We start from the raw sequence: 20,757 nt of genomic DNA, 5'->3' as shown, positions 1-20,757 counted from the left end.
GCACATCAACTGCCTAGAGTTGATGGCGATCTTTATGGCGTTAAAGTCCTTCAAAGTACATTTGTGCAACAAGGTCGTGCTGATCCGGACGGACAACATGACGGCCATGTACTACATCCAGAAGCAGGGGGGTACGCACTCTCCACAGCTGTCTCATCTGGCTCAGAGCATGTGGAAGTGGGCCATTCAGAGGAACATCTTCCTCATGGCGGAACACCTTCCGGGCAAGGACAACCAGATGGCGGATCTGTTCAGCAGGTACAGCCATCAAATGCACGAGTGGGAGATACATCCATCTGTACTCCGCCTGTACTTCCAGCAGTGGGGTCATCCGGAGATAGACCTGTTTGCCACAAGGGAAAACGCAAAATGCCAAAGCTTTGCCGCCAGGTTCCCTCACCCACAGTCGCAAGGCAATGCGATATGGATGAACTGGTCGGGCAGATTTGCGTACGCTTTTCCCCCAGCACCTCTCATTCCGCTGGTGGCAAGAAAGCTAAAGCAACACTCGATGACGCTCATCCTGGTTGCTCCAACGTGGGCACGCCAACCATGGTACACCACGTTTCTAGAACTCTCCGTGGTACCGCATCAAAGGCTGCACCTCACACCCAGGCTCTTGACGCAGAACCATGGCGACATTCAGCATCCAGACCCGCAACAGCTCAATCTGGCGATCTGGCTCCTGAAGTCCTAGAGTTTGGCTACCTTAATCTGCCTCCTGAATGTATGGACCTCATCAGAGAGGCATGAAAACCCACTACCCGAGCTTGCTATGCAGCGAAATGGAAGCGTTTTGTCATCTACTGTACAGAGCATGACATAAATCCGCTAGATGCATCCATTCCAAACATCATTTGCTACTTGTTACATCTTTACAAATGCAATCTAGCGTACGCTTCCATTCGAATACACTCATCAGCCATAGCAGCTTATCTTCAGAACAGGCAGCACCTCTCTGTTTTCAGGGTGCCTGCCATTAAAGCTTTTCTCGAAGGGCTGAAGCGGGTCATTCCTCCCAGAACCCCACCCGCTCCAGTTTGGAATCTCAACGTGGTCCTCACTAGGTTGATTGGTCCACCCTTTGAGCCTCTACATTCATGTGAGATTCAATTCCTGACATGGAAAGTGGCTTTCTCCATTGCCATCACGTCTCTCAGACGTGTTAGTGAGCTACAGGCGCTCACGATACAAGAGCCATTTATTCAGGTTCATTCCAACAGGGTGGTGCTCCGCACTAACCCCAAGTTCCTTCCAAAGGTGGTGTCACAATTTCACGTCAATCAGTCAATTGAACTGCCCGCATTCTTTCCAAATCCAGAGACAGTAGCGGAAAGAATGCTCCATACCTTTGACGTTAAAAGGGCGTTGATGTACTATATTGACAGAACACAACCATTTAGAAAAACACAACAACTATTCGTTGCCTTTTCCGCTCAGCACAAGGGCAACCCCATTTCCAAAGCGGGAATAGCCAGGTGGATCGTTAAATGTATTCAGATTTGCTATCAGAAAGCTAAACGCACTTTATCGATCCCACCCAGAGCACACTCCACACGCAAGTTAGGAGCCTCCATGGCATTCCTGGGAAACATTCCTTTAGAAGACATTTGCAGAGCAGCCACGTGGTCCACACCACACACGTTTACCAAACATTACTGCGTAGACGTGCATTCCAAACAGCAGGCAGCTGTAGGACAAGCTGTTCTCAAGACTCTATTTCAGACTTCTGCAGCTGGCACGGGCGGCCGCCGTTAATGGAGGGACGGCTATATATTCTATGCAATAGATATGAATTTAGCAGCCCACATGCCTCGAACTGAATATGCTACTTACCAGTATGCATCTGTTCTTGGCATGTAGGGCTGCTAACATTCATATCGCCCACCCTCCTCGCCGGCGCCTGTAGCAGCTGCAGATTGCTTCTTGCATTCAATCATTAGCATGGACATCTTTGACACTGTCATACTCCATCTTTGCCGCAATGGCTAAAAACAATCTGGGGATGGAGTCGATGCCCATGCACACTGTAGTCCAGGGGAGGAGCCACCTATCTCGTGATACTTCGAAGACTCTTCCAGGACAACAATGTGCAATCATCCGGACCCAACACTAGGCGGCGATCTATGCAATAGATATGAATGTTAGCAGCCCTACATGCCAAGAACAGATGCATACTGGTAAGTAGCATATTCATTACATTTTTTTGTAGTCCCAAGTATAGAGCGTTTGCTCAGTCAATTCTGGATATGATTAACACAATGGTGATTTGAATGCTACCCTCCATTGAAAACAATCTCCTAATTTTCCAGATTTCCCTAAGTTTAAGGAAACATGTATAGGTATGTCACCCCTCTAGCAGGCCTTACAGCCTTACGGCAAGGTGCTCTATACACCGGTATGAGTAGATATGCCCCTACAATACTTAAGTAATTTCTTAAATATTGTAAGTGCCAGGGAAGCTACAAGGAGTACATGGGCTGGAAACTTGACAACTGGAGTTCCGCAGCACCATGATGACGTCACTGAAACTAAGTGTTTGGACCAAACAATTACTTATAATAAATCTACACTGATGCCAGTGTGAGTGATTAAACCGTGTACTATCTGTTGTCCTGACGGTTCTCCCGGCAAAAGTGGGGGTTTGAACTGGGGGCTGCAATTTGCTAGCATTAGAGGCTGGGGTCTCGTTACAAAGGTTGCAAGGCCTTTGAAGCTTCCTTCCCAAGCACTGTGCTCATCCTGATGGAGGAGGTGCGACACTTCCAAACCGGATTAGCTTTGTTTCTGGCCTCAGAGCAGCGGCTCTTCACCCAAGAGTCCAGAAACGTATCTAGTGGTGGCAGGCTGCCTAAAGCAAGTCGGAGACCATACCAAGGTTGGTAGGTTTTCAGGGGACACCTCTGAGGTGCCCTTTGAGTACATGTGTTAATAAATCGAACACTGGCATCAGTGTGGGTTTAAGAGGATATTTTGGTACCAAACACTCCTGGGTTCAGTGAAGCCATCATGGTGCTGTGGAACTAGAGTTGTCGAGTTTCCAGCCCATATACTCTCTATGGCTTCCCTGGCACTTACAATATTAAAAATGTACTTAAATATTGTAGGGGCCTACCTGCTCATGCAGATATGCCCTCACCTGAGATATAGTGTACCCTGCCTTAGGATTTGTAAGACCTGCTAGAGGGGTGACTTGCCTATACCTTAGTCAGTGCTGCCTTGTCATGGCACACAAGCAGTGAGCTATGTCCACTTTGTTGTTTTTGTCTGCACCAAGACATGCAGGCTGCAATGGCAGTTAGCATGGCTCTCGTGAGGGGACCCTCTTCAGTCCCAATGCCATAGGTACCCGGGGGTACCATTTACTAGGGACTTACTGGGGGTGTCTGATATTGCCAATTGTGGTTCAATTTCGGGGGAAGAACACGGGTACTGGGAACCTGGACATCAGGGTCTCAGTACATTTCAGTCACAGTTGTATCAAAGCCAGGCGTAAAGTGAGAGGGGTACTGCAACAGAAACCCACTTTCGCACATGGGGGATAATGTTAGGGACCCAGGGTTAATTGTACAAATTTCTCACAAATTAGTTCTATTTTTCTTTCTATTTTGTGCTCTTACCCTGATTTGTAAAGTCTCTGTACTTACCCTTAAGTGCATAAATATGTAAATGCATTTTGGAAAATTGTGATAGAGACATAAAGGCATTGACAATCTATTCCAAATCAAGGTATGCACAACCATACAGCATCAAAAAGCTGATGAACAAGTGGCAGACGTTCGAACACAAATGGCCTATATTGTCTCGGACAGTCTGTAAGCATAGTAGTCTCTTCCAAAGAAATGGAAGAACCCAGTTTAAATGTTTTTATGTTTCTGAAACAATCGATAAAGTAAGTTTTGCAGTTTTTCATGCTGGATCTCGTGCTACGATTTTTTTTTTAACCTATTGTCCTGTAGAATAAGGAGACATTGTGTGTGAACAAGGCATAGTTTGATCTCTTCCCCAGATGTGATGAGGATGAATGAATTGAATCTAAGGTTTGACTTATTTCTCCACAGACAAACTGTAATCTCATTTGTGAAGGAGACTACGGCCCCGAGACCAAGCGTTCAATGGCACAGCTAAGCGAGAAGGAGACCCCGTTTGAGCTTATAGAGGCCCTGCTGAAATACATAGAAACCCTGAATGTTCCTGGAGCTGTCCTTGTGTTCTTGCCAGGATGGAACCTTATTTACACCATGCAGAGGCACCTGGAAATGAATCCTCACTTTTGTATGTCCATGAATCCTATTTATTTAAACATTTTTAGATGCCACTTGTTATGTGGTGGACTATTTAGGGTATCTTGTTCCTAGCCTTTCATTCCTCCGGGGAGCATTTCTCTTTGCTTGCCCTAGTCTCAACCTTAAATTTTGTACTTTGAATATCCTTAAAATTCTAGTTGCCATCAGCTTCATTTACCTTAAGATGCATGTGGCTAAAATTCTGTGTTTTTGTATTTGAGACAAACATTGATGGCGTACTCTAAAGTAAAATAAGCCCTGACATCTGATGTAGGCTATTTCCGGGGTTTATTTTCCCAGTGGATGCTTCAGCGGTTACAATTAGCTAATATTCTAGTTATTAGGTGGGTGACTTAGTAGTATGACTGGCTTGAGACCCTGACCGCCACTAATACAGATTTCGTAGAATGGGATAGGTCTGCTGCGAAGATCTTTATAGCGGTGTTGGAAATCGAAGAGTCCTAATTCTCGATGCCTTTGACTCACTGAGTAGAAGGCCCCCAGAGTTTTGACTTCTGTGAGTGCACTCTTCTGCTTATGACTCAGTCACTGGAGCTTGATTGGCATACTTGTTTTAGTTGATTACAGGTGGTCAACTGCTGTACAGTTTAATCACTTTTCTTTTTGCTTTCTTGCAGCATATAATCGATATCGGATATTGCCACTGCATTCTCAAATCCCTCGAGAAGAACAGCGCAGAGTGTTTGAGCCTGTCCCTGAGGGGATCATAAAGGTCTGCCAGTGACAGATTTGCCTTCCTGAATGTATTTTCAAATAATGTTGTGGGTGCTGCTTGGGGAAAAAAATAGACTAGGGATGTGTGAAGCTTATCCGTTAATTTAGATTGCAGCGTTTCCTGAAAGATTTGATTCCTGATTTCGCCATCTGTGTAACATGGAATGTATTACTACCGAACCGAACCTGCATTATGATTATGCTTCTTCAGTGTCTGTGGGACTACAGGGGAGTAGCCCCTCTACTCCAAGTAAGATTGCTGAAAGCTGAAAGGGATGGCAATATTTTGGTGTTTCTTGGTAGTTGCTCAGCTGGAGGACGAGTCACCTGGTCAGAATTGTCGAGCTTGGTGCAGGCAGTGTTTGTCACTAAAAGTCCACAGCACTCTTTAGTTCTTGTTCTCTCGCAGCTCTTCTCCATCCTCCTCTTCTGGATCCATCGAATCTAAATTCCTGGCATTAGGGGTGCCTCCTAAATACTCAACTTGGAGGCGTTAAGGGGATTGGCAGGGTAGTAGCCAGTGGGCTACTTTCCTTTAGAGCCACTACACCCCTTTATGCCTGACCCAGTGAGCCTAATTCCACCAAAAACCAAGATGATGGAATTCTAGTTTTCAGGTCCACATCAGGTAGCTCATCTTGGGGGTGGAACTAGCCTGATGAGGAATACACATCCTGACAAGCTAATTTTCCCGCTTGTCTTGGTGCCAAATGAGCCTGGGCAGGGTGTGGCATTTCCCCTGTCTGTAGGAAGCCGGGGTCGCATATCAAAGACTGCAGAGGCCTCTGAAGCCTCCTGCCTTGATATGAGGATTACTTAGTCATCTTGCTTGGAGGTGACAAATACCTCTGGCCGGAGCAGGCATTGTTTCCGTATTCAGAGAAAGTGAGCTCTCACCTGCAGGGGATTAGAAACCTGTCTGTGGTGGCAGGCTAGTCTACTGCAGTCTGCCAGTTAATTAGTAGTCTTTAGGTTTTCAGGTGGCACCTCAAAGGGACCCTCTGGGCGCATGTATTAATAAATCCATCACTGGAATCGGTGGGCTTATTAATATGAGATGTTTGATACCAATCCTCTTTGGTTTTAGGGAAGTTATCGTGTAGCTGGGTAACTCGTAATTACTAGTGTCCAGTCCATGTACTTAAAATGGCTTCCCTGTTCACTTGTAATATCTAAGAATCCACTTAGACATCACAGGGACATATCTGCATGAGCAGATCTGTCCACACAGTATAGTGCACCCTGCTTTAGGGCTGCAAGTCTTTCTGTATGGGTGATTTACCTATACTGCATGCAGTGTTTGCAGGCATGGCAAATAGGTTGTATGCCATATTGTGTTTTCACTTTTCTTTGCACCATATCACTCATCCTGCAATGACAGCTTGCATGAGTGTGTAAGGGGTCCCCCTTGAGTTGGCACAATGCATTCTGCAGCCCTTAAAGGCCCTTTTTAGCCTCTCTGCTATGGGTACCAAGGGTACCATTTACTATGAACTTTCAGGGGGTACTACCGGTTATGCCAATTGGGGGAACAATTGTACAGTTTTAAGGAAAGGGATCTGGCACTGGGGAATTAACTTGAGGGACTGCAGCACAAATTGTGCCACCCTATAAGACCCCTCACTAAACATAGTCTGCTACTGCAGGATGTGTGTCTTGGTGCAGACAAAAGAGAAGACATGGCACATATCCCTGTGTGCCATTCCTACAGACACTGCATCGAGTATTAATCACCCCTACTGCAGGCCTTACAGCCGTAAGGCAGGGTGCACACTAGCACACGTTGGGGCATAACTGCATGAGCAGATATGCCCCTGTGCTGGTCAGCCCTATTGCTGCAAGTGAACAGTAAAGTCATTTTTGAGTATATATGCTGGACACTGAGGAAAACGAGATCCCGACCTACTTGATGGCTTCACTGAAAATAGGGTTCTGCAGCGTGAATCTTTTCTGGATTCACATGCTGTGCATTATTCCGCCATCTAGTGGTTCGGTCCAGAGTAGTCTTTAAAACTTTTTTGATCTTTTTACTCTTTGTGTTTGTTGTTGGTGGGTGTCAACGTACCTCCATTTGGTGCACCTTGTGACTTCATCATGCTTCCTCCGGAAGCTCCACCTTTGGTTGCCATCTTCAGATTCTTTTTTCTGCCGTTGGGTTTGGATGTATGCACGAGAAATCTCCAACAGTTGTGTAGGAAGGAGCATCTGTGCACAGTATAATCACCTAGTAGTAATACCATATACAGAGCCCAGGGGTTCCCCAAAAGTGTGCATGGCTCAATGTAAAACCTAAAGTGCTGTATTAGTGGTAGTGTGAGCAAGCAGCCTTATGCCTAACACAGAGGAGTGTAAGACATTTATTGCACAACAGTGATCAGTAATGGACACACGACTCGAGAAGGAGATCCATACCAATTTTAGAAAATTATACTTAATACTTTATTTTAAGACCAAGATCTTCGCAATAAGGTAAGTGCATTTTTAATGAAAAATGTTTTTGACTTTGAAAAATCGACACTTAAAAACTTTTCAGCCCAGTTCAGTGTTACCGTATGGGGGGAAACAATATTGCTGTTAAACAGGTAAGTAATGCACTTACAATCCCAGTCTTAGGAATCGAAAGTCAGCAAGGGCCAGGTGAGTACCAACACTGCACCACCAGCGGCACCGGGGTGGCCGGGAGCAGAGGTAAAAATCTGAGTTTGGTCCAATGATTTTCAGCGGAGTCTGAGGGTGTCTGGAGCCACACTGCATGCATGTAGTGCCCTCTTTGTGCACGGTTGCCCCCACTTTTTGTAAACTGCTGATGTGCTTTGACTGAGTGTGCCCTGGGCTTCTGCCAAACCGGTACCCGGGTCCTATGTTCTTTCCTTAAACTGCATTGAAGACAAACCCAATTGGCACTTCTTGGCAACAGGTTAGTCCCTTGTAGATGGCACTGTGGCCTCTAAGGGCTGCAGCACTTATTGTGCCACCGTTAGAGGCCCTGTACCATTACAAACACACACTGCCTTTGCAATCTGCGTGTTTTGGTGCAAAATAAAGTGAAGAGTCAACATTGCACACATCCCTGTGTGCTATGCCTTCAACCCACTGTACTGGCATAGGTTATCCACCCCTCTAGCTGGGTGCACTATACCAGTGGTTGGGCTACCGGTGCATGAGCAGTGTACCCCTACAGTGTCTAAGCCAATTCTTAGACATTGTAAGTGCAGTAATGCCATTAAGAGAATATGGTGCTGGGAGTTTGTCATTACGAACTCCGAAGTACCATAATGGCTTTACTGAAAACTGGGAAGTTTGATATCGACCTTCTCAGAACATTAAACCCACACTGATGTCAGTGTGGGATTTAATGAAAAATGCACACAGAGGGCATCTTAGAGTTGTCCCCTGAAAAGTACCTAACACTAGTGTCCAGGCTGAGTTGCTTCTCCCCAGCTGGAACTACCAGACATGTTTCTGGACTCCTGAGCCTGCTGCTCTCCGGGGTCTGAAACAATGCACATCCTGGGACGAGGTGCCAAGCCTCCTCCTCCAGGATAGGCAGTGTCCACGAAGGGGAAGCTTCAAAGGCTTGCCACATTTGTGAGCTTCCCCAGGCCCTTTGCTCCTTCCAGCAACTGGCCCCCACCGGTTGTGACCCCCACTTTGGGCGGGAGAATCGGTGGGAAAACCAAGTGATGAAGGGAGGTGTGCCAACCTCAACCCTCAGGTGGAGGAGGCGAGGTGAAGCACAACTCTGTCCCCACCATCTTGCAGATGGTGGGGGGGGACCCAGCCAACCAGAGTGAGGCATATGCCCATCTCCCACTGGAGTGTGGCATAATAGGGGTGTATCCACCCCAAGGAAGGGACCCATTGGTCCCAACCTTTACTTACCTGTACCCCACCGAAATTTAGTATTTAGGGGCACCCTTGAAACTTGCCTCCTCAGACAAAAACCGACCAAGGAGGAGGAGGACCGAAGAGCCGGGCTGACTAATAAGAGTAGGATGCCCGCTGACTTGCCCCATCTCTACCGGCCTGTCCCCACATCGAACCTGCTACAGCAAAATCCCCGCATGTCCTGCAGCCAGCAGCCCCCCAGAACCTGGAGGTCCAGCCCTGCCTTCCCAGAAAAGACTGTCTCCCGTGAGCACCCGATTTGCTCACCCCCAGACTCTGGCTGGATCTGTGAGTCTGCACCCGAATTAGTGGCCCAACACCACGATGAGGTCTCCCCGGCAATCCTGACCCATGATCCCTGATCTGCCGTAAGCCTCCAGCCGACGCCTGCAGCCTAAATCTGGAGGGGCCCCCCCAACCGCAACCATGAGCTGGTAAGAAGATCCGACCCTGAAAGACACCCCTGTGTCCAGCCAACCCCCAGCATTCCAACTTACCTCTCCAAGTGGTGGTCACACCCAGAAGACCTTTGTACCCGAGCCTGCTGTGTGTTTGCAAACTGGAGTATCCCCATTGAAAGTAACAGGGCACCCGACACCAAAAAATCACCCTGCACCCCGCTGCCCTAGAGCCGCTGTGGGTGTACCTCGGGTGCTGACGTGAACCCCCATTTGCCCCGAGTTAAAATTCAGGAGCTTTGCTCCCACAACCTTGTGGCCTGCTCCTGAGCAGCCACCAGCCGGAGGCCCCCTATCCCTCATAGGATAACATTTGGCCTTAGCACTCTGCACCCAGCCGCCCTGGTGCTGCTGAGGGTGCATCCTCGACCCCCGAAGTCTAACCCCAGAAAATCAACTCCCACAACAAAGTAGTTGCCTGTTAACCGAGTACTCTATTTCCTCTCATAGGATAACATTGACTGTTTTCTGTGAAAATTTTTCCATGTGGGGAGTTGGAAAATCTATAAAAGTCTGTACAAGTATTGCATTACCAGTGATTTTACTGTAACCAAAACAAAGTAGATGTACAACTGCAATTCAACTGTATTGTTACTGCAAAGTATAAACCACTTACCTGTGCCAGGCTGGCTTGGTTCTAAGAAATATAACAAAATTATATTTTTTATACAAACAAAATTGGTCTGAATTCAATCTTTGAGTGTGTGACATTATTTGCGAGTGTGTACAAAAAATGCTTAACACTATCCTCTGATAAAGCCTTACTGCTCCCCCACACTACCACAAATGGAGAGTAAGGTGCTATCTACTTTTACCCCGGACTACCTTTGGGGTTCCACTAGATACGCTATACCTCATTTTGATGTTGTATATACAGAGCCAGCTTCCTACAGGTAGGTAAATCTGTTGCAGGGGCCAAGCTTTAGGGGTTCGCACCAGCACATTGGGGGAGGCCCGCAAAGCAGCACCAAACTTGCGGCACTGTGGCAGCCGGGTACAAAATAAGTGTTGGCCACCCTATTCTTTTCCATTGAGATTCTTCTCTTGGCAAACCGGCGTTGCACCAGAGGATGCAGGAGGGAGACCAACGATAGTTCAGGTGAGTAGAGATGTAGGGAGTTTGGTAGGGGCACCGATGGTTCAGCTCACCAAGGCCTGGAGGCTTTGGGTGCAGGGGTGCCTTTCGAAGTCGTAGTCTTCATACGGGTGCAGTCGGGGGGAAGCCTCTGGAATCACTCTGCAGGCGCTGCCGTGGAGTATAGGAGAGGTCAGCCAACACTGGACACAAGGTCAGGATCACTGGGGAGATTTTGCTGCACAAGTGAGCTATTGGAGTTATTTTCTTTTGGACAGGTAGATTAGTCTTTTTCGAAGGCAGCATTCCTCCCAGAGTTTTCAGAGGTCTTTGGCTGTAAGACTGGTTCCAGGCTCGCAGAAGCTGGAGACAGGCTGGTAGGGCTGGGGCTAAGGCAGTCATGTTCGTCGTCTTGCTTCTTAGGTTGTCGCAGATCTGGTTTCTATGTCCGGGGGAGCCACCTAAATACTAGTTTAAGCGGTAGTTAATGGAGTAGCAGGTAGGGCTAATGGGCACCTAACCTGGGGTGACTACACCCTCGATCATGCCACCCTCCTGTGGGAGGGGATCATAGAACTAGCACTGATTAGAGGAGTCTCCCCATCTTCAAGATGGAGGGGATTGAAAGATGTGCCTCGCCTCTTATTCTCCTGAGTTTTCACACTGTTTTTTCTGGCCGGAGTCGGGGTGTAAACCAGGGGCTGCTAGCAGCAGAGGCTGGAGGTCGTATTACAAAGGCGGCAGCCCATTGGAGCTTCCGTCTTTGAGCATTGGCCCATTTTGGGGAAGAAGGTGTGACTATTTTGCCCTGGATTTGCTTTTTTTCTTGTTCCAGAGAGCAAGGGCTCTCTACCCAGGCGTTCAGAAACGTCTGGTGGTGGCTGGCTGCCTACAGCTGGTCAGAGACCACTTCCGGGTTGGTAGCTTTTCAGGGGCACCTCTCTGAAGTGCCCTATGGGTACATGCTACAATAAATCCCATACTGGCATCAGTGTGGATTTACTGAAAGGAGTACTTATCCAGTATTGGGGTAACTTTCATAGATTCACATGCCTGAAACATTCCCCGTCGTCGAGGCGGGAGTCCCACGGTAAAAATATATACAATAGCAGTGCCTAGAAATTTCTTATAGTAGGCTGGAAAAGACTAAAAGGCCCAAGTAGGCCCAAAACTTAGCAGCCTATCTACATCATTATGTAAAAAGACCTGAAAAGTAGCCTCAGCCAATCAGCTGTCCTCACCCTCTAGAACCTTCCCAGCCCAGGCAGTTCTCCTCAGATTTTCACCGCACTTTGTGAGTGCCTACTTAGTTTAGTCTCTTTTTTTCTTCAAAATGTCTGAAAAGAAGGCTCTTTTCAAGGCTTGTGGAACCTGTCATAAGAAGAGGGTCCATGTGGACGACCAGCACTCCGACTGCATTTATTGTCTACACCCCTCACATGTTGTGAAGGATTGTAGAATTTGCCGTACCTTCCCTACTAAAACTATCAGGGATAGAGAGGCAAGGGTTCTTTTATGGTTAAAATCATCTTCCACAGATGATGACAAGGCCTCTACCTTCAGCAAGAAAGCCAGAGAGAGCTCTTCTCCTGAGAGGAAGAAAAAATCTAAACCCTCTCAGAGAACCTCAGAACCCTCAAGGAGAACTTAGTCTCCATCACGACCGTCCACTGGGAGTACAGCCCAGACTACGACTATTTCTCCTCGTACTACTACTTTGACTTCTTCCTCTTCAACCTCTTCTGCAACGGTCACCACTTCAGCTATTACTTCTCCTTTGGTGTATGCAAAAATGTCGTCGTCGTCTTTAAAGCCTTCGTCGACGAAAAGCCAATTGCCGTTGACATCGTCGACTATCCCGTCGACGACGGCTCCGTCGACGAAGAACCCTTCAGCCACGTCGACGAAGACCCCGTCGACTAAAACAACTAGCCCGTCGGCGACTGTTCCGTCGACGAAGACCCCGTCGACGAAAACAACTAGCCCGTCGACGACTGTTCCGTCGACGGCCCCGTCGACGAAGGTTTCGTCGACTAAGACATCTTCGACGAAGACTCCGTCAACAACCTCGTCGACGGCGACATCATTGTCGGCTCTACCGTCGACAACAGCTCCGTCGACAGTAAAACCATCGACCGTTCCGTCGACGGCAATTCCAGTGACGACACCGCATTCTATAACAAGCTCGTCATCATAGTATTGCTTTTGTAGAAGACTATCAGCTCAACTGTTGCTCAACACACCTCCAACGAGAGTGCAGTATACCCGTTTCCAAATGAAAACTTATCAAAGACAGGACTATTCTCACATTTCTCCACTTTTACCATCTCACATTTTGGAGACATATGTGGAGGATGATTCTGATGACGAAGAAGAGGATGAAGGCCCTTTTGGGGTTGCCCGTCACCCTTCACAATTAAACATTAAGTATCAAGAGGAGGAGGAGGACGATGAGCAAGTGCATTACGGCCATGTGGATTTGTCAACGCCACATCATTCGCACCATACAAGACCTCCACGTTAGGAGGACTCAAGTCATCTGCCACCTACTTAGATACAAGACTAACAAGCCATGTTGGCAGACTATCGCCAGAGATTTCCTCCCAACTCCAGTTGCACCTTTTGTGCCGCCTGTGCCAGTTGAGTTGCCAAGGCCTCCTTCACCGCAAGCTCCTTTGTCGCCAAGGCAGGATGCAAACCCTACTCCCCAAGGTGACACGGGTACCTCTTCTTCTGAAGAGGATGGTGGCAGGGAAGAGGGCGAGTTGCCAGATGTTACACCTACAGATCCTTGGGATGATTGTCCTTCCCATGCCTTCACCGCCTACACCGCACCCGTCAGATTCTCCTCCTGTGGATATTGGCGGATTTCATAACATTATGCAACGTGCGGCTACCAGGTTTGAATTGCCTGTCACAGTGGAGCATTCTGACTGCTTTTTGCATGACTTTAAGGAGGGATATCGGAAGATGACCAGGGCTATCCCAATTATTGACTACATATGGAAGGAGGGCCTCCACATCATGAAAACACCCGCTTCCATTCCGGCAGTCCTTCCAAGAATTGAGAAAGTATTGCGCGCCACTTGATACTCCATCTTGTTTAATAGGACACCCTCGGCCAAACTTGGTCATATCTGAAGCGGCACAACAGAGGTCCAAGAACCCTTCCGCTCCGATTTCAACGCCACCTGACAAGGAAGGCAGGAGACTGGATGCAATAAGGAAAAAGTTCTCTGCAAACGCAGCAGCCTCCGTTAAGGCCGCTAATTCGTTAGCAATTATGGCCCGTTATGACAGACAAATGTGGTCAGATCTATCAGAATTCCTCGATCCGATCCCGGAGGATCGCCAACAGGAGGCGTGCAAAATCGTGCTTGAGGGAGAAAGGGCGGCATCGGAGATCATTGATTGCGCCCTTGATATATCGAACACCAATTTTAGGCAATTGGCGGGAGCAGCAGTCCTCAGACGTCAGGGTTGGCTCAAGGCTACCTCCTTCAGACCTGAGGTCCAAACGAAGATTTTGGACATGGCGTACTATGGGGACTCGCTCTTTGGCAAACACATTGATGATGCTTTGCTGGCTATCAAAACGGATACGGACACTGCCAAATCACTAGATACCCTACAATACAGAAGAGGATCCTTTAGAGGAGTAAGGGGCCGTGGTTACTCCTCCAGGGGAAATTATTCCAACCAGCAAAATCGACAGTACCAGTCTCAGTACAAGCAACCGTACTATCAATCATCCTACAGACAGCCTGCCTCTGGTAGTTTCTCTCGTCAGGGAGGGAAACGGCGCTCAAACAATCAAGGACGTGATTCCAACAAGCGCCAATGAGCTTTGCCGGACGTCGGTCATTCATCTTCCCCTGCCCGTGGGCGCCAAGATTTCCCCCTTTTACCAACAGTGGCGGAGCATAACTTCGGATCATTGGGTCCTGGATCTTGTCAGGAATGGACACACTCTGGAGTTTTTGCAAAAACCACCAACAGTACCGCCCAGGGGTCCCCCTCCCCCTCGTCTTCACTTATTGTTCAAAGAGGCCTTAAAGATGCTACACTAGAATGCGATAGAACGTGTTCCCTCCACTCAGAAAGGGAAAGGATTTTATTCTCGCTACTTCCTCGTAGAGAAAAATTCAGTAGAGTGGCGGCCAATTTTGGATCTGCGCAAGCTCAACAAATATCCAAAGAAACAGTTTTCGCATGGTAACACTAACAGATATTCTGAATTGTCTCAACAAAGGGGACTTATGGCTTCTCTGGACCTGGAAGACGCCTACTTCCACATCCCTATCCATCCGAAACACCGCAAATACCGGAGGTTTGCAGTGGCTGGCTTCCTTTTTCAATTCAAGGTGCTCCCATTCGGCCTGAAATCAGCACAGAGGATATTTACCAAGTGTTTAGCCCCGGTAGCGGCCATGCTGAGGTCACAGGGAATACAAGTTTTCCCGTACCTCGACGACTGGGTCTTAAAAGGACCATCAAAGAACTCCACAAAGGAAGCGGTCAAGAGTTCCCGCTCTCTGTTCTCCAATCTGGGACTGACCCTCAATGCAAACAAATCTCAGCTCTAACCCCGGCAGGAATTAACTTTTCTGGGAGCGGTATTGGACACATGCCAGTGCAAGGCGTTCTTGACTCGAGCGGCAAACCAAATTGTTAAACCTGGCAAAACAAATATTTGCAAGAAGGTCTCTTTCGGTCCGAACTTTTGCTTCCCTTCTAGGGATGTGCTCATCTGCAATCCGTCTCATCCCCATGGCGAAACTCCGAATGAGGCCACTGCAGGAAGAATTACATCGGCAGTGGAACCAAGCGAACGGGTCGTTCGACGACTGCATAAAAGTAACATCTAAGATGAAACAAGCCCTTCTTTGGTGGTCGAAGAAACACAGTTTGTCACCAGGCCTCACATTTCTCCACAACATACCAGAGTTCACCCTGACAACAGATGCTTCCATGGAAGGTTGGGGAGGTCACCTCCAGGACCTTCAGATTCAAGGGCGGTGGTCTCATCAGTATCCGCAGAAACATATCAACAGCCTGGAGCTGAGAGCCATTTTTCTGTCCCCGCAAGCCTTCCTTCCACGGATTGCGAATTCGTCAGTCCTGGTGCACTCGGACAATACCACCAGCATGTATTATATAAACAAACAAGGGGGAACAAAATCTCTCTCCCTCTCGCTGGAAGCTCAAGAGATGTGGGAGTGGGTCATTCACCACGGCATATCCCTCAGAGCAGAACATGTGCAAGGTGTCCAGAACTCTAGCCGACAACCTCAGCAGGACTTTCACAGGCTGTCACGAATGGGAACTCGAGCAACCTCAAGTGGAGAGAATCTTTCAAACATGGGGAACACCAACTCTGGATCTGTTTGCCACGCAACAGAACAGCAAATGCCTGTTTTACGCCAGCAGGTTTCCTCAACAGGGATCATGGGGAAATGCCCTTTTAATGAGATGGTCCGGAATATTTGCATACGCTTATCCTCCGATCCCGCTCATTCCGAAGATCCTGCAAAAGATGAAGAGGGAACATTGCACTCTCATCCTCATTGCTCCCCGTTGGCCAAGACAGTATTGGTTTCAAGAACTCCTTCAGCTCTCCCAGCAGCCTCCACTTCGTCTCAAGTCGACAGTGTCGATGTTAACGAGAGAGGGAGGCCAGATCCGACACCCGGACCCTCAATCGCTGCACTTGCACGCATGGCTCCTGACTTTCTAGAGTTCAAGGATCTTAACATCTCCTCAGATTGCAGGGGGATTTTATCACAAGCCTGTGCGCAAAGTACCATCAAGACATATCGTTTTAAGTGGAAGCTATTCTGTTCCTGGTGTGGAGAAAATAATGTTCATCCATTCCAAGCTCCACCTGAGGACATCCTTCCTTATCTACTGTCTTTAGCTAAAGCAGGTCTGGTTTTCTCGTCCATAAAGGTACATCTGGAGGCAATATCCAGATTCAGGAAGAGTTCCAACAAACCATCATAATGTTCATCATCATTGGTCAAGCAATTCCTTAAAGGGTTATTCCGAGCTTTTCCTCCAGTTCGGCCCCCCCTCCGGAGTGGGACCTCAATATTGTTCTATCCCAACTGTTAAAGAGGCCTTTTGAACCCATTCACAGGGCGGAGCTGAAGATTTTAACTTGGAAAGTCGCTATTTTACTAGCTCTTACTTCAGCCCGCAGAGTCGCTGAGATACAAGCCTTCACGATTACACATCCTTTCTTGCAATTCTCTAGAGACTTTATGACGCTTAGAACTAATCCAAAGTTCATCCCAAAGGTGCCGACCCAATTCCACATCAATCAGTCTGTCAAGCTCAAAACTTTTTTCCCGGATCCTCAAACTCCGGCAGAAAAGGTATTACATTCCTTAGATGTGAAACGGTGCCTTAAGTTTTATCTTCAAAAAATAAAGGACATACGCAAATCTAGTCAGCTTTTTGTTGCTTATGGTCAAGCCACCTTGGGTCAAGCTGTAACAAAGGCGACAATAGCTAGATGGTTGTCATCTACAATTCTCTTCTGTCACGAAAAAGCTAACAAACCTTTAACAAGAAAGGTTAAAGCTTATTCCACCAGAACGATGTCCGCGTCGACGGCCCTTTTCGCTGGAGTGACGCTGGAGAACATTTGCCGAGCTGCTACGCGGAAAAGTGTGCACACTTTTACGAAGCATTACTGTCTGCAGTCGGCAACTCATGATGACACAGCGGTTGGGGAAGCGGTGCTGCGGCATCTCCTTCACTAAGGTTAGCTTTTTATGGTCTTTTTTTCTTCATACTTTGACTGTTTTAAGCATACGTATTTCATTATAATGTTCTAATATTTTCAAATGCTGTCCTGGTCTATAATGTACTATATGAAGGTTTTTAATGCAGATGTTAACATGTTTGTGCTCTATAACCTTCCAGGTTGTGTGGGGATGGATACGTTTTATTTTGTCTTCCACCTTCCTCTAACGACAGACATGATGTCACTGCTTGCTACTCTGATTCAGGCATGTGAATCTATGAAATATGCCCCAATACTGGATAAGAAGACAAGCTACTTACCTGTAACTACAGTTATCCAGTATTGGTATCTTTCATAGATTCACATGCACCCACCCTTCTCCCCGGCAGGGCAGTTCTTTTTTTATGGATACCTACTTCTCACTTGTGCTGGGAAAATCGGAGGAGAACTGCCTGGGCTGGGAAGGTTCTAGAGGGCGAGGACAGCTGATTGGCTGAGGCTACTTTTCAGGTCTTTTTACATAATGATGTAGATAGGCTGCTAAGTTTTGGGCCTACTTAGGCCTTTTAGTCTTTTCCAGCCTACTACAAGAAATTTCTAGGCACTGCTATTATACATATTTTTACCTTGGGACTCTCGCCTCGACGACTGGGAATGATTCAGGCACGTGAATCTATGAAAGATACCAATACTGGATAACTGTAGTTACAGGTAAGTAACTTGTTTTCTTTGGTATTGAACACTCCTGTGCTCAGTGAAGCCATCATGGTGCTGAGGAACTAGAGTTGCAATATTAAGCATTGGGCCCCAATATTGTTGGGGCATATCTCCTCCTGCAGATATACCCTCACCTGTGATATAGTGCACCCTGCCTTAGGGGTGAGAGGCCTGCTAGAGGTGTAACTTACCTATGCCTGAAGGCAGTGATACTTGGCATGGCACCCAGGCAAGATCTGCAAAAACAGGTGATGGACAGAATGCAGAACAATGTCATACATTCACCCCAGTACAGAGATCTGGGCCTAAATCCATCGTTTTTTTGCACACCACCCCAGTTCTGACATGGCCATATGCAAATCAGCCTTGACCCTGTGCCTCATGGGAACAGTCCAGCCCGAACTGCCAAGCCATATCTTCCCTGGACCGGAATCAAGCATCCTAGGACCGGTTTCTGGCTACCAGCTGTCATCGGCCAGGATAGCTTGACTGCAGTGGTGTGGAGAGCACGGGACTCATGTCTGAGCATACCCGTCCCACTCTGGGTGACAAATGCAAAAACAGGTGATGGACAGAATGCAGAACAATGTCATACATTCACCCCAGTACAGAGACCTGGGCCTAAATCCATAGTTTGTTTGCACACCACCCCAGTTCAGACATGGCCATATGCAAATCCGCCTTGACCCTGTGCCTCATGGGAACAGTCCAGCCCAAACTGCCAAGCCATGTCTTCCCTGGACCGGAATCAAGCATCTAGGACCGGTTTCTGGCTATCAGCCGTCATCAGTCAGGATAGCTTGACTCCAGTGGTGTGGAGAGCACGGGACTCACGTCTGAGCATACCCATCCCAATCGGGGTGACAAATGCAAAAACAACCCAGGCAAGATCTGCCATCACAAGTTAGCAAAGAAGGACCAACACTCAGTCTGCACCTTTGTCTACTGGTGGGCCATTGCAGCGATGATTGTAACGCCTGCGCAGTGTTTGCGGCGAAGGCCCTGAGAGTAAGACAGAGTAGCTCACCATACCATGCAGGGCCAACATATCAATCAATCAGGAGTTTGTTAAAGCGCGACTACTCACCCGTAAGGGTCTCAAGGCGCTAGGGGTGGGGGGGGTTGGGGGGGTGCAGGTTCCATTCCATCAAGGAGGGGGTCTGTCGAAGAGCCAGGTTTTGAGGTTTCTTGCGAAGATGGGGAGCGATGCTTTGGCCGCGAGGAAGGAGGAGCGGCCTCCCGATCTGGTCTTTCTGGTGCGGGGGACCACAGCGTAGGAAAGCTGGGCTGATCGTAGGGTCCTTTGGGGTGCGTGGAATTTGAGTCGACTGTTCAGGTATGCTGGTCCGGTGCCGTGGAGGGCCTTGTGTGCGTGGGTGAGCATCTTAAAGGTGATTCTCGCCTCGACGGGGAGCCAGTGGAGTGTGCGCAGGTGCTGGGAGATGTGGCAGTGTTTTGGCAGGTTGAGGACCAGTCTTGCGGCGGCGTTCTGGATATTCTGTAGCTTGCGGATGAGGTTTTTGTTCATTCCGGCGTAGAGTGCGTTGCCGTAGTCGAGTCTGCTGGTGACCAGGGCGTGAGTGACTGTCTTTCGGTGTTCGAGGGGGATCCATTTGAAGGTCTTACGAAGGAGGCGGAGGGTGTGGAAGCAGGAAGATGAGACAGAGTTGATCTGGCGGTCCATTTTGAGCTCGGAGTCCAGGATGATTCCCAGGTTGCGTGCGTGGTCTGTGGGGGTTGGCGGGTTTCCGAGGGCGGTGGGCCACCAGGTGTCACTCCAGGTGTCGGGGTTTGGGCCCATGATGAGTACTTCTGTTTTGTTGGTGTTTAGTTGTAGGCAGCTGTTTTTCATCCATTTGGCGACGGCTTCCATGCCTTCTCGAAAGTTGCGTCTGGCGGTGTTGGGCTCGTTGGATAGGGAGAGGATGAGCTGGGTGTCGTCTGCATATGACACGATGTTGAGTCCGTAGGTTCTGACGATGGGGGCAAGTGGAGCCATGTAGACGTTGAAGAGCGTCGGGCTGAGGGAGGAGCCCTGGGGGACTCCGCAGGTGATAGGTGTGGGGTCCGAGAGGAAAGGGGGGAGTCTGACACGCTGCGTCCTGCTGGAGAGGAAGGAGCAGATCCAGTCGAGGGCCTTGTCCTGGATTCCTGCATCGTAGAGTCTGCGTATTAGGGTGCGGTGGGATCCCTATGAGATTTGGGCCTGTAGAGCTACGCCAAGGAAGAGAACATTGCCAAAGGCCCAGAAGGGGATGTGGAGGCAAAGGTCCAGATTGTAGAAGTTGAGAAAGACCAAGATGATGTCAAACAGCGGTAAGGGACACAGCATCCTTAAAGTCTGGTGTCCAAACTCTGAAAATCAGAGGTTAAGATCTTGAAGACTGCGTCTGCGTCGAATTTCTCGGCGACCACAAGCAAGTCCAAACAAAGACACCCTCGGATCGTTCGAGAAGGACGTGCAGCAGGACAGACCCCTGAAATATCTGCGCCGTCAAAGGACGGTCGAAGACCATACGCTTCGGTGTCGAAAAAAGAGAGGTCCAAGTCAGAACGATGCAGCTCGGCGACCGCATTGTCTATTAAAGAGCCGTCGCCGAAACTGCCCTACGAAGAGCTTGACAGTCAACACAAAGAGGCAGAGATCTAGAGGAAGAGGAGAAGGCTTGAGACCAAAATGGCTAAAGCCTACAAAGACAAAAAGATTGAGACCAAAGTCTTAAGAAATATTTGCTCTTCTGGGGTGCCTGCAGGAAAGCAGCTCCGCCACTCCACAGGAGTTCCTGGGTCTTAGTTAAGGCTGGAAGTCCTCCCAGGCTTTTGGAGGCACAGACAGCTGCTGAACAA

General features: G+C 48.3%; 1 protein-coding gene across 2 annotated transcripts in view; it reads left to right on the top strand.

Annotated features, from left to right (window-relative positions):
* The window catches only part of DHX9 (DExH-box helicase 9), a 282,357-nt gene that overhangs the window by 161,169 nt on the left and 100,431 nt on the right, over positions 1-20,757 (top strand). For both annotated transcript variants that reach the window (XM_078643268.1, XM_078643278.1), the window contains exons 17-18: positions 4,062-4,275; positions 4,925-5,019. In XM_078643268.1, coding sequence (XP_078499394.1) covers positions 4,062-4,275; positions 4,925-5,019 — 309 coding nt within the window. The remainder of the gene's footprint in view (positions 1-4,061; positions 4,276-4,924; positions 5,020-20,757) is intronic.

The sequence above is a fragment of the Lissotriton helveticus genome, chromosome 1_1 (genome assembly GCF_964261635.1).
Source record: "Lissotriton helveticus chromosome 1_1, aLisHel1.1, whole genome shotgun sequence".
Classification (NCBI taxonomy): domain Eukaryota; kingdom Metazoa; phylum Chordata; class Amphibia; order Caudata; family Salamandridae; genus Lissotriton; species Lissotriton helveticus.
The sequence above is the reverse complement of the archived record's forward strand: the minus strand, read 5'-3'. Positions and strand labels throughout refer to the sequence as shown.